The sequence below is a fragment of the Acanthaster planci genome, linkage group LG20 (genome assembly GCF_054643075.1).
Source record: "Acanthaster planci isolate LZ-2023a linkage group LG20, COTS_SCS, whole genome shotgun sequence".
Lineage (NCBI taxonomy): Eukaryota > Metazoa > Echinodermata > Asteroidea > Valvatida > Acanthasteridae > Acanthaster > Acanthaster planci.
In genome coordinates this window covers 577975-589420 of record NC_141796.1, presented here as the reverse complement: position 1 = coordinate 589420, position 11446 = coordinate 577975, and the positions used below count along the sequence as shown (strand labels likewise).

The window sequence follows — 11446 nt, the reverse complement described above, 5'->3', positions numbered from 1 at the left end:
TCAGGCACACTTTCACATCTCACTTGTTAAAGTCACACCAATATATTGATGAAGCAGTGGTCATTTGAATGAAGGATACAGATCCCATTATTGCTCTCAGACAATAAAAAAAAACAATGCTGCCACTTCTCTACCTCCGCAAAAAGACATTTAAACTGAGCATTTCTGTACTCGCTATCTGCTCCGAGCGGAACAAAGGAAAGTTTTTTTTGGTACTCACCGCATAGGCGCGCCTCATGCATATGCACGTTTGACGTGGAACACGCCAAGTACGAGTACACATAACTAACTTGTTCTGGCTTGTATTGTCTTTGTGTACATGCAGAATGCGTCCAAGAAACCCCCTGGTAACCACCCGTCTTTCTTTTGCCGATTGGGGGTGCACTTAAGCTCGGGGCAGATTGTTTGCAACGCCTGCATCAACTGGTGTGACATGATCCTTCACAATGAACAAAAAATTGTATTTAGAATGTTTGTAGGCCAAGGAATGTAACGGTCCACGGCGCAAATCTGCTTTTAAATCACAACCTGCCAGGGGTAGGCTGGCTCATAAGATAGTTTTGAAAGCAAATTTATTCGTGCCAAAGCCGGCCAAAGCTTTCAGTACATGTATACTGTACGCGTACGTCATTCTCTAATTTATGGGATCTGTGTCCTTGTATTCAGGTGACCTCCATCAATATCGATGCGACGGTAAAAAATCTAACTCTAAATGTAGAGTCCCACAAAGAGGACATTCTCATAATGTAATGTGTTAACTACAATAACACTCAATTCAGCCTGCCTCACATATTTCAGAAAGATGAAATCCTGCCCTTCCAATTTAATTTCATTTTATTAAATTATCCCTTTTGCATTGTCTGCAAGTATAGTTCACAGTAAATCTTAAACCAAGCATTTATGATGAAAAAAATACTTACCAATACAATGTACATCTTACTCTTTTGTAATTCATATAATGCTTTTAAAAAGAAAATTCAGTAATGAAACAAATAATCAAGCTACGAATATTTAATTAAGTAATTACCATATGGTTGATATTGGCATTTACATAAATTGAGTAGGAGGTAACCAAAGCTCCCAGCTAACGCCAAAAGACTCTAACTTGTGAAAGCTGACAAATTTGGTGTAAAATGTTGGGGGGAAAGTACCGGTGTTAAGGTAGCTAAAATTCACTTCAGTGTGGATTCGGAAATGAGACGAATATCTTGAGAATGTCAACTGTTCTTTAACGGCCTTGTACGGTGTTCGTAAGAATGAAGATACTGTAGATAACTTCAGACACAGCTGTTGAGAAAAAAACCTATGAAAGAGTCCGACAAAGGCCTGTTTACTGCTATTAAGAAAATTATATTTGTTACACATGTACCCAAAGGCATGTGACCAATTCCATCACAATGAGAGGAACAGCAAACAATTTCAACTGAATATCAGTCTGAAATCCCCTTTTTGCACTTTTTCTTTTTACCAGACAAAGAATCGTTAGGCTCCGCCCCCTTCCTTTTGTGCTTTTTATGAGATCTCTGAACTTCGACCTTGGTATCTGCCTCTTCAGTCATTGCATTTGCATTGACATCATTAGACTCTATACCAGGCTCTTTTTTAACAAAACAAGTTTCCTGACTACGTGCATAGTAGTCATCGTTTTCTTGCTTAATTTTTTGCTTGTGCTTTTTCACTTTCTTGAATGCCGCTTGTTCAGTCACTGATGAAATGTCTGATGACAGCGGCTGGAGGCAGGAGTCTAGTGCTGTGTGATTTTCCTTATCTCTGTGCTTTCTTTTCTTTAACTTTGTGAACTTTTCGTCCAGAGAAACCTGTTCATTGACAAGCGGCTGGAGATTGGAGACTACATCTTCATCCTTGATCAGGTCTACTGCGACTGGACCATTGGCTATACATGGTGGCTGGTGAGAGGCTACATCTGTCCCAATTTCTTTGCTTCTCTTTTTCTTTTTCTTTGTTGAACTAGTCTTCTTATCAGTCGTTACTTCTAGAAAGTGATTTCCAGAGTCCCTTGTTGTCAATTCCGAGTCCGGAGAATCTGCTTCATTTTTCACATGCTTCTTTTTCTCTCTCTTTTTCCCAGGACTAACCTCTTCTCCAGCTGGAGTGCTCAAGCCACAAACTTCCTCAGTGACCTCTGTTCGCTTGGGCTTCTTACAGTTGGTTGTCTCTCCTCCAGTCTGTTGTTCACAACGCGGATTATCCAGAGACAATGGCGACTTCAAGGAGTCTACTTGCAATTCTTGCTTCACTTTATGTTTCTTTTTCTTCTTCACACCACTAGTCTGTGTATCAGCCGTCTCTGTCGATGGGCCAGGATCGGTTTCTTGTTTCAAAGCAACATGTTTCCTCTTCTTTTTCTTTTCATTTCTAGCCTCCTCTCCAGGAGTCATGCTTGCTGTCTCAGAATAATCTAGAGGGTCTGACTTTGACCGCTGCAGGGCGTCTACCTCTGATTCCTGTTTCACCTTTACATGTTTCTTCTTTCTACTCCTAGGCTCTGTCTCAGGAGTTACTGTCGACACACCACTGGCATCTGGAGTGTATGATACTGACGTCTCCAAGAAGTCTACATCTTCCTTTTCCACCTTTGAGTGTTTCTTCTTTTTCTTTTTGCTCCTAGCCTCTTTTTCAGGAGTTATGGTTGATGTTCCAGTGCTATCCAGGGCATCTATGAGTGGTGGCTGGAGGATGGAGTCTACATTTGACTCACTGTCTGTCTCCTGACTTTGAAGACTTTGAGCTTCCACAATCAAGTCAGACCTGAGAAAAGGGGCCAAAATTTAATTAACACAAAGGGTGAAAACAGTTGTCTTCTAAGTCATAAGTGTCTGAGGGGGTGTAAAATGCTGAGGGGTTCATGGTGTTTTTGTCCCCTGTAGAACAGAATGGTTGAACCTGAATGGTTTAAAAAGGTCAAGACCCTATGCTGGAGAAATGGCCCTGGGGCGTCAGAACTCACCCATCATCTGGTGCCCTGCCTTCTACAGCCAGCATCCCATTCAGAGCTCGCAGGCGCTCTACCTGGACTAGGATGACATAGCCTGGCTCTAGCTTCTGGTGACTGAGTTCTCTCCGGTTGGCAAGCAGGGAAACATTGAACCAGTCGTGAGCCAGGCAGCCTACGTGATCTGCGGCCTGCTCATTCACAACACACTGAAATGGGACAACATAAACATTTAATTATGATTAACATTAATCAATCCATGATAAGACAATAATTTACCGACTTGAGGGAAATTTCTTGCTGAGGTTCTGACTACACATAAAATGGAAGGAAAGAATATTCAAGACAGCCATCCAAAAAACAGATGAAAACATGAAACACAATTTTGTCAAGAAGGTTAAAATATCTTTACAGAGCACAACTTTCATGGTTTCTTTCAGATGCAAATGAAGCCTAAGTTACATCTGAGCCTGAGTCAAAATGCACATGCCTATAATGGAGATAACTGGCTAGTGGCTATAGGTATTCCCCATAATCACCTGCACTGATACTAGCCACAGCCAGTCAATTCCAATGCCGTCAAAATCTGACGGCTATCTTGTCCTTCCTTGGTTAAGTAAACACTGAAGTGTTTTTGGGACAGAATGTAGGGGACCCTGACAAACACACCTTGAGCAAGCGGCCAATCTTCGGATTGAACACAACGGCGTCAAACTTCACGTCAAAGTGAATGAAGGGGCTGTCGTCCACTATGACTCCTGAAGACTGAAGCAACTTCAGATTACCGTAGGCTAGCAACACCCCTTGCAAACTACACAATAAAAAGGAGACGAGAACAAGATTCAGAATTATGGTCCATACTGTCCTGAAGAAAGGAAAAGACTACTCCAGTTATGGGTTACTTTATTGAATCTCTTCGAGCTAAATGAGATGGAACAAGTCCGGTAGCATGGCATGGGTAGTTCTAGGAATAATGAGTTATAGGCTTACCCATGATATCAATAAACCTGACAAAAAGAGAAAAACAACACATACATGTTGTAAGAACCAGCTCAAATTGAATTTTTGTCAAGATGAAAACAAATTTAATTAGAAAACTCCCGATGGTTTATTGTAAGAGATGCAGGTCCCTAGATATTTCTTGCTACATAAACATGATAAATCATGATAGACAGTCGCAGAATCCATCTATATTCAACATGTTAAAGGATTCTCAGCAGCGATCATATGTAATGACTTCTAAACGAAATGCACCTTTCTGAGAAGCGGCCAAGTTCGGCGTCTAAGATCTCCCCAACCCCCGTCCGCAACCGGCCGATGTACCGCGGGGATAGCGCGATATGACGCTGCGCACTCGCTAACGTGCACCCGCTGTGCGGTTCTTTTGCCAACTCGGCAGCTTTTTCAAAAGTTCTGAATACCTCCAGAGCACTCATAATTTCAGTTTCCTAATGACCGCTTCAACTGGTAGGACTGTTGGCAATAAGATCATTGGTGAAAGTTGTTTTTATCAGCACCATGTGGACGAGTGTTGAAATTACACATGGGGGTCGCCATAATGTCACATCACAACGTGAGATTAAAGATATCTAAAATTGTACAATTTTTCGTAATTTGGTTTACACAGTTTTGCCTTAAAAACTTTTTAATAGGTATAGATATTTTTATTTTAATGTATGTTTGTATATGATTGTATTATTTTAAAATCATATTTATTCTTTTACTGTCTTTATGAACGAGGTTAAAAGTATTAGTATGGTGCTGATTTGATGGCTAACAACGGCATGACTTGTAAGGATCTGAAAACAGGAACCGCACCTCTACTGGTTGTGTTATGCCCCAACTACAGCATCGGTCCCAATTGGGGCTGACAAGAGGTCGAGTGTGCATGTGCAAGTCATATTGTTCACAATGTAATGTCACATATTTTAGATGAATTTTGTCAAGGGTGAGATGCATAATCTTGGATAAGGTTGAGAAATTTTCTACAGAAATTGGTCAGCAATAGTTGGGCCAGCCCAGCTGCAGCACGACAGTGTTCACTGCAGTACTACTAGTATAGTACTGTAGTAGTAGTAGTAGTGGGACTGTCCTGGGGGCGTAGTAGTTGGGGTGTAACGCATGCATTGACATGTTAATGTTCATCAACTTTGTCTCCAGATTCTAGAACTTTCCTTGCTTGAACATGTTGAAAATATTTGTACTAACAGTGGTAATCGAGGTAATGACCTGCGCCTACATCATGGGACTACATCATGAATGTTAGACATGTTAGTACAACTAGTTGTAGTTGGTGTAAAGTGTAGACATTGTTGGTAGAAATGCTGCATTTAGTCCCAAACCCGACCATGCCGACATGTATGACACTGTGTGACACTGTATGACACTGTATGACACTGTATGACGAGTGTAACGTTATCCTCCTTTCAGTTTAAATCTGATTGTGAAATAAGAAAAATGAGAGGCATATTTGGCTTAGTCTGGATATTTAGCCATATTGACATGATTCAGAGACTCAGAAAATCCACCATTCCTTCATAATTTAGGCCATTTTTGTAGAGTCAGTTTTGTGTATCATAGAGCTTGTAGAGTACTTATTTTGGGTCGTGCTATTTAGTGTCAACGAGCATCAATAAAGTGTCAACAAGTTATTCAAGCATATTTATGCAAAGATCTTTTATTTATAATGTTAATTAGGATCCTACATATCAAATTCAATGTATCATATCGATCTGAAATGATATTTGAGTGTTGAAATTTGAGTGACAAAGTCAGGCCTGTTTGTGCAATCGGACCGGCCGCCATCTCATTTTCGTGTGGACGGCAGAGGAAAGAAAGATGGTAGCCCCCATACGAGTACATTGTGAAAAAATTTTGTTTTCCTGCAAGAATCAGGAAGCAAATTCGAGTGTTTCTCTTGCACAGTGGCAAGTGCTTGAGTCTCTAGAATATGATAAAAGCACTTTGAAATCTGTTGAGGGTATTTTCAAGTTGTTGATGCTTTATTGACGTTTGTTGTGTGTGTTGACACTAAATACCATGACTGCATATTTTGCTTTGTGAACATGGAGAAGGCCTAGTTTATTTCATTTTTTACCTAGGCCTAATCCTTTTCTATTATTGGGAGGGGTTGTCTTGTAACTAATTCCGATTTTTTTGTACCCAATTTCCAGAGTGTATTAATGGTCTGGATGGCCCAGTGTACTGATGGCGTCTTTTCAAATGCGGACCAGATTAGCATGCAGCAGGTATTGTATTGCTCATTACTGGATTGCTGGAGCGCTTTTGTCCCCTGTTGTGGTAATCCCCTCGCGCTGAATGCCACAAGCAGTGGGTATAATCTTTCAAAAAACTGACGGATTTCCTCCACTATTGATAGCTGAAAAATGTTGGCATTTCCCAGCAGCTCGGTCTTTTGTTCTGACTACGGTCTTTTGTTACAAGACCCAGCTCTCTTGTCCGATTTTGGGCTCCCAGGTTTCGTGTGTAAAGCCTATGTGCCCGAAACCGGGCTCCCCGGCAGTACATGGTTAAAAGATTTTCCCCCATGAAATCAACTTATTTTGTATAGACTTCTTACTGAGTTCCTGCGTAGGATTCTGAAAGGAACAAACTATTGTCTCTGTGCATGATCCGGTGAGGGCAGTATTGTTCATAAAAACCAAAAGGGTCATTTCTTTGTTAAACCAGACTCCGTACACAAGGTAGTTATCACATTCTAATGGCATGCAACAAATTCTGATCTCAAGAACACTAATTTTTACAGTGGAGGAAAGATTGTGCAATGGAGAATGGACTGTAATACCGTACTTAACAATGAAAGACCAATTTTCTACTTGAAGTTGGTTTGGAGATCTAAGTTTGCCGTATAATCCGCAGCCTCCAATTTGACCGTTTCCAGGACAACACACCTTTGTATAACTATGTTTACTTTTGACAAATTTCTCTTCAAAAACTCTCCACAAGTTCAATTTGATATATGTTTTCTTTTCCGTTCAGAAAATTTATCCACCTTCCACAATAATGCCCTTTTTGGACTGACCTTCTCCTGTGGGATGCTGATTGTACCTGTCGTCTTGTTGTACTTCCCAAAAGTGGTAAGAAACAAATCTTGAAAATCTTATGGCCCAAGAAAACTGTTCGAAAAATGACTCAGAACTTTGCTTGTCGTCTGTTTGTTCTCTCCAAACAAGCTTTTATGTTGTAACTGGGTGGAGATTATACACCTACTTTGTGTGACCGCAAACGAGTTAAAGCAGCCATCTTGGTTGGAGGGACTTCACTTTTACAGTTGAAATAAATGAATGGATACCAAGCCAGTATAGTTGATGTTAATGCTTTTGATAGATTCAAGAAACGTCCAAATGAAAGAAAACAAAATTGTTTCCTTTCTAGTTTGTGCTGGCACCATTGAATTAGGCCCCAAGAATTAATCCATTTTTCAATAACAATATGGCCCCCATTAGCTCCGCTGAATCCACTCTCAGAAGTAACAAAGATTTATTTGGAGATGTTTTCCTTCCTCTTTTCTGCACCTGTGCTCAGTTGAGTATTGTCTCCAGTGCTGTCTGGGGTTCGTATCTAGCCTTGGCTACTATCAGCTATTTCACCACCGGTATCCTTCATTACGTGCTCTACAACGTCATGCGACGAGGCATCGTAGCCAAATACGCAGAGGCTCATCACACCATCCAGTTTGAAGTCGTCGGTGAGTCCTTGATCACATCCTTTTCAGGGCTCGTCCGAAACATGTCTACCTTGGATGATTACTACATGTACATTTAAGTGTTTCCAGCCCTCTCTGCTTGGGATTATATCAAATTATTTAATAAGGTTCAGATGTGTTTTATTACAAATTGAAGCAGCAACCAGCAGTGACACATCCCCCCCCACATTTGGAAATCTATGCCCCTCCCCTTAGTGCCTTAGGCCTGATTTGAAAGTAGCCCAAGTAAGATCCTTAAACAGTGGCCACAAACTGTTCGGGCAAATTCAAGTCGTCAGATTTATTCCTAGAAGAGAAATTCTTGTTTTGAAATACTAGGATACCAGCTGGAACTGCTTTGTCAAGGTACTCGGCAACTTATAGGTTGATATGCTGATACGCTGCTGTCTGATTCAAGGGCAGATGAGGGGAGGGCAATAACGAACATGATTTCCCCCCCCAAAAAGGGAGCCGAGATGTTTTGTGAAAATGGTGACAGACAGGCAGACTTCTTGAGTTTATTTCATTTTTTTCCCTTCAAAAAGCATGTACAAAGTTCCCAAACTGTGCCCTCACCCATCTGACTTTGTTTATGTTTTCTTCAGACTACATTCTGTTTGCTGCATGGGCTCTCTCATCTCTCACCGGTGCCCTGATTCAGTGGTTCCTAACCCAAGACAGACCCACCAACTTCCCTCCGTGCCCCTACCGAGAGTGGCAGATGAGACAACAGGAGTGTCGGAGCGAGCCCGACAGGCGAGGGCGCCCGATACAGGCCATCAGTCAGAGCGATGCATCAGAGGATTCCCCTTTGCTCAGGAACCAGAAGACGAGGTAAATGAAAACAGTCTACTGAAATACGAGCAGCTCTAAGAAAGCTTTCCTTACACAGACGCTGCGTGACACTCTTGGTACATGCCCTATCGGACTAGTCGGAAAAATGGTTTGCTAAGTGAATGCTTCAATGTTTTCACTGCTAAATTTGACGTTTTAGAACATATTACTTTCGGAAGGCTTAAAGGTCACTGCAGGGAAAATTGAGTGGCATCCATATTTGGATTTCTTTCCCAGCTCTGGCCAACTGTGGAATAAAATCTGAAAATGGGAATAATGGAATAGATATTTGGGATATCTTGCTCAGCTTTGATCAAGTTTCTCACCATAAACTGATCGGAAAAGAAATCAAACATTAAAGTGCCTGAAAGAGATTTGCAAGAGTCAACCTGTGGAATATTAAATGTGTGATGTAGCAACTAGACCATCTGGCCCTGAACAGGTGGCCACCAACATCATAGGGTGGGATAGCTCACTTGGTGCTGTAGTTTTGATGTCAAACACTTCCGGAGTACTCTCCAGTTCTTTTTAGATCCACACATACTCAGAAAAGAGATCTCCTTGCGTGGGGCTACCGCAAACCTCCAAAACTAACTCTACCTTCCTTATTGAAGAGCTTCAAAGTTCAACACTTCTTCTGTTCTTTGGTTTTTGTCACAAATTCTCATCACATTTTTGAGAAATCTGGCTGATCAGTCGTTGAAAGAGATTGTCCCAAAAGTCATCTTGAACATTTGAGTTGCAGTAGTCAGGTAGTGGTGGGTTTCTGTCTAGTTGGATTGAGTTAGGTGGGGGTGAATTGTCAGCATTTAGTGGGGCTGGGAAGGGTCAGGTGAGGTTGGGTGGGGACAGAATGGTTGGCACAGTCGGATAGGTTTGGGTGGGGTTGGGTGGGTTTAGGCGGGGTCAGGTGGGGTTAGGCTGGGTCAGGCAGGGTCAGGTGGGGTTAGGCGGGGCAGGTGGTGTTAGGCTGGGTCAGGCAGGGTCAAGTGGGGTTAGGCGGGGCAGGTGGTGTTAGGCAGGGTCAGGTGGGGTCAGATGGCCATTGCTAGGAAGGGGCAGTTTGTAATATTTTGTAATGATTTTGTACTCCTGAAATGCTGTATAATTTAAAATGCAATCTGAAGTATTTTTTCGAAGGAAATCATTCAGTAGATATTTTTCAGTCAAGTGTGACAATATTGTAATAATGCTGATTCCAAAGAGTTTTATGCACAAGAATCGGAAGTTGATTTATTATAAAATGAGTACTATGCATATGGCGGTTGAGGGTAATCTTTATTGATCAGAATATAAAGGAAAGAAATCCAAGCTGGTTTGAGATACCACTCTCCCACTGTTTAGCGTTTAAGCCAAGACACATCATACTTTGTTACATATTATAACGGAAATGATGTAGCTTTGTTTAATCACATTGAAACGCAAAGAAAAATGCTGTGCTGTTAAAAACTTCCAAGCACATAAGGTGAATGAGATGTTGACATCCAGGTTTTGCTGTGGCAGGTTTTAAAGGCTGTTGATTCAAACACAGGTGTCTTTATTTGAAATTCTGGCTGACTTTTAAAGTCTAAAATATATTAAAATCCTGGTAGAATCCTGTGGAATATTGACATAATTTGTATTTTTAATTTTGGAGGAAACCAGAAAGTATTTTACCAAAAAATTCAATTTTACAAGGAAACCAAAAGTGCTTAAAACTGTATTTTTAAAAAGATCCCAAAAGCAGACTTTTCTTTTTATGTTTTAATATTCTGGGGTGAAAAACAGACATCAGTTAACCTGGGGTCAAACCGATGGCCTTAATCAAAGAGAAAAAATTTACAGCCAAATGCAATCAACTCCTGTTGTTGACTTCCTCTGTTCATGCTGAATAGCTTAGTTTAGTAACCTTTAACGTCAGGGATTCCCCTTAGCCAGAAAGCCTCGAATAAAGGTACCCTGGCCTTACTTTGACTTCTCTCTGTGGTTTTTAACAGTGGTAAGGGCTGGAAGACACCTACCCTATGGGGCAATATAAATTTTGTAATCAAATCTAATGTAAATGTATTGTTTTTTCTTCTTTTTTGGCATCCTAATTAGAGTTTAGTTTAATTGAAAGTGCATTTATGCTGTACAGGTACCATCAGTGGCACTCATTGTTACCATGGAAACTCCATGTATTCAGAATTAGGATTTGTTTTTTAATTACATGTGGCATTTTGAAGAAGTCATGTCCTCTTGCACTCAAAAATCAAAAGAATTTCAAGAAGTTGGATTTTCACAAGGATCTGGTAGGCTTGAAAAATCAGTGCACAATTCCTGAATAATGTATATCAGCTGCTCTGATGCCGATTGTGGTAATTTCAAGAGTCGTTAAGGTTTTGCGTAGCTTGTGAAAGTCATCTCAAAGATACACCTGCAAGCTGTCCATAAATATGATACTGGCAAATTTCATTCAAATGGAGCTTCCCTCCAGAATGTGTATCCAAGTTGATATTTTCAAAATGCAGAGCATTTTAAATTTAAAGCCAAACTTTGTATGTGGAAAGATGCTTGCCATTTTTTAAATCTGCTTTTTGAAACTTACTAAGTGTAGTGTATTGATTTAATTTTCAAAAGTCCTGTAAATATTCAGATCAGGAATCAAGCAGACAAACTTCAGTTTTTGTCAAAGTGCGCATTTTCTTTGGAAACTTGTACAGTAAGTTTATGATCTTCATGTAAAGGGTAAAAGAAGTTCATGTAGGGCAATGCTGAGTATTTTTGTAAATTGTTGCCTATCATTCCACTCAAGTAGAATGGTGGTCTGACTGCTGAGAAATAAACTCCTGTAATGCTTCATGCTTGTATGATTGCCTCAGTGCTTAGCCTTGATTCCAGTCGTCACAGTGTCATGTCCAACTTTACATGTACATCATAGAGTCTAACCTCAACATTGCGCAATCAACTAAGTACCAATCTGTACTTTAAATATT

At 40.6% G+C, this 11446-nt stretch overlaps 2 protein-coding genes across 6 annotated transcripts; one reads left to right on the top strand and one right to left on the bottom strand.

Annotated features, from left to right (window-relative positions):
• Positions 1 to 792: 792 nt before the first annotated feature.
• On the bottom strand, positions 793 to 4512 carry LOC110975403 (uncharacterized). The gene is made up of 4 exons (XM_022227859.2): positions 4208 to 4512; positions 3623 to 3764; positions 2969 to 3162; positions 793 to 2769 (listed from the first exon to the last, which is right to left on the bottom strand). The coding sequence occupies exons 1-4, from the start codon at positions 4387 to 4389 to the stop codon at positions 1431 to 1433; spliced, it is 1857 nt and encodes a 618-aa protein (XP_022083551.2). The 5' UTR covers positions 4390 to 4512; the 3' UTR covers positions 793 to 1430.
• Positions 4513 to 4604: 92 nt separating this feature from the next.
• LOC110975405 (transmembrane 7 superfamily member 3-like) lies at positions 4605 to 11320 on the top strand. 5 transcript variants are annotated; one of them, XM_087130355.1, is made up of 7 exons: positions 4605 to 4866; positions 5164 to 5223; positions 6127 to 6201; positions 6953 to 7050; positions 7499 to 7661; positions 8264 to 9402; positions 9501 to 11320. In XM_087130355.1, exons 4-6 carry the CDS (start codon positions 7009 to 7011, stop codon positions 8494 to 8496), a joined length of 438 nt encoding a protein of 145 aa, XP_086986481.1. In that variant the 5' UTR covers positions 4605 to 4866; positions 5164 to 5223; positions 6127 to 6201; positions 6953 to 7008; the 3' UTR covers positions 8497 to 9402; positions 9501 to 11320. The 5 variants fall into 5 exon arrangements, with proteins under 5 accessions (XP_086986481.1, XP_086986482.1, XP_086986483.1 ...); XM_087130356.1 differs by lacking the exon at positions 5164 to 5223; XM_087130357.1 differs by lacking the exon at positions 5164 to 5223 and having other exon boundaries at positions 4605 to 4901.
• Positions 11321 to 11446: the final 126 nt, after the last annotated feature.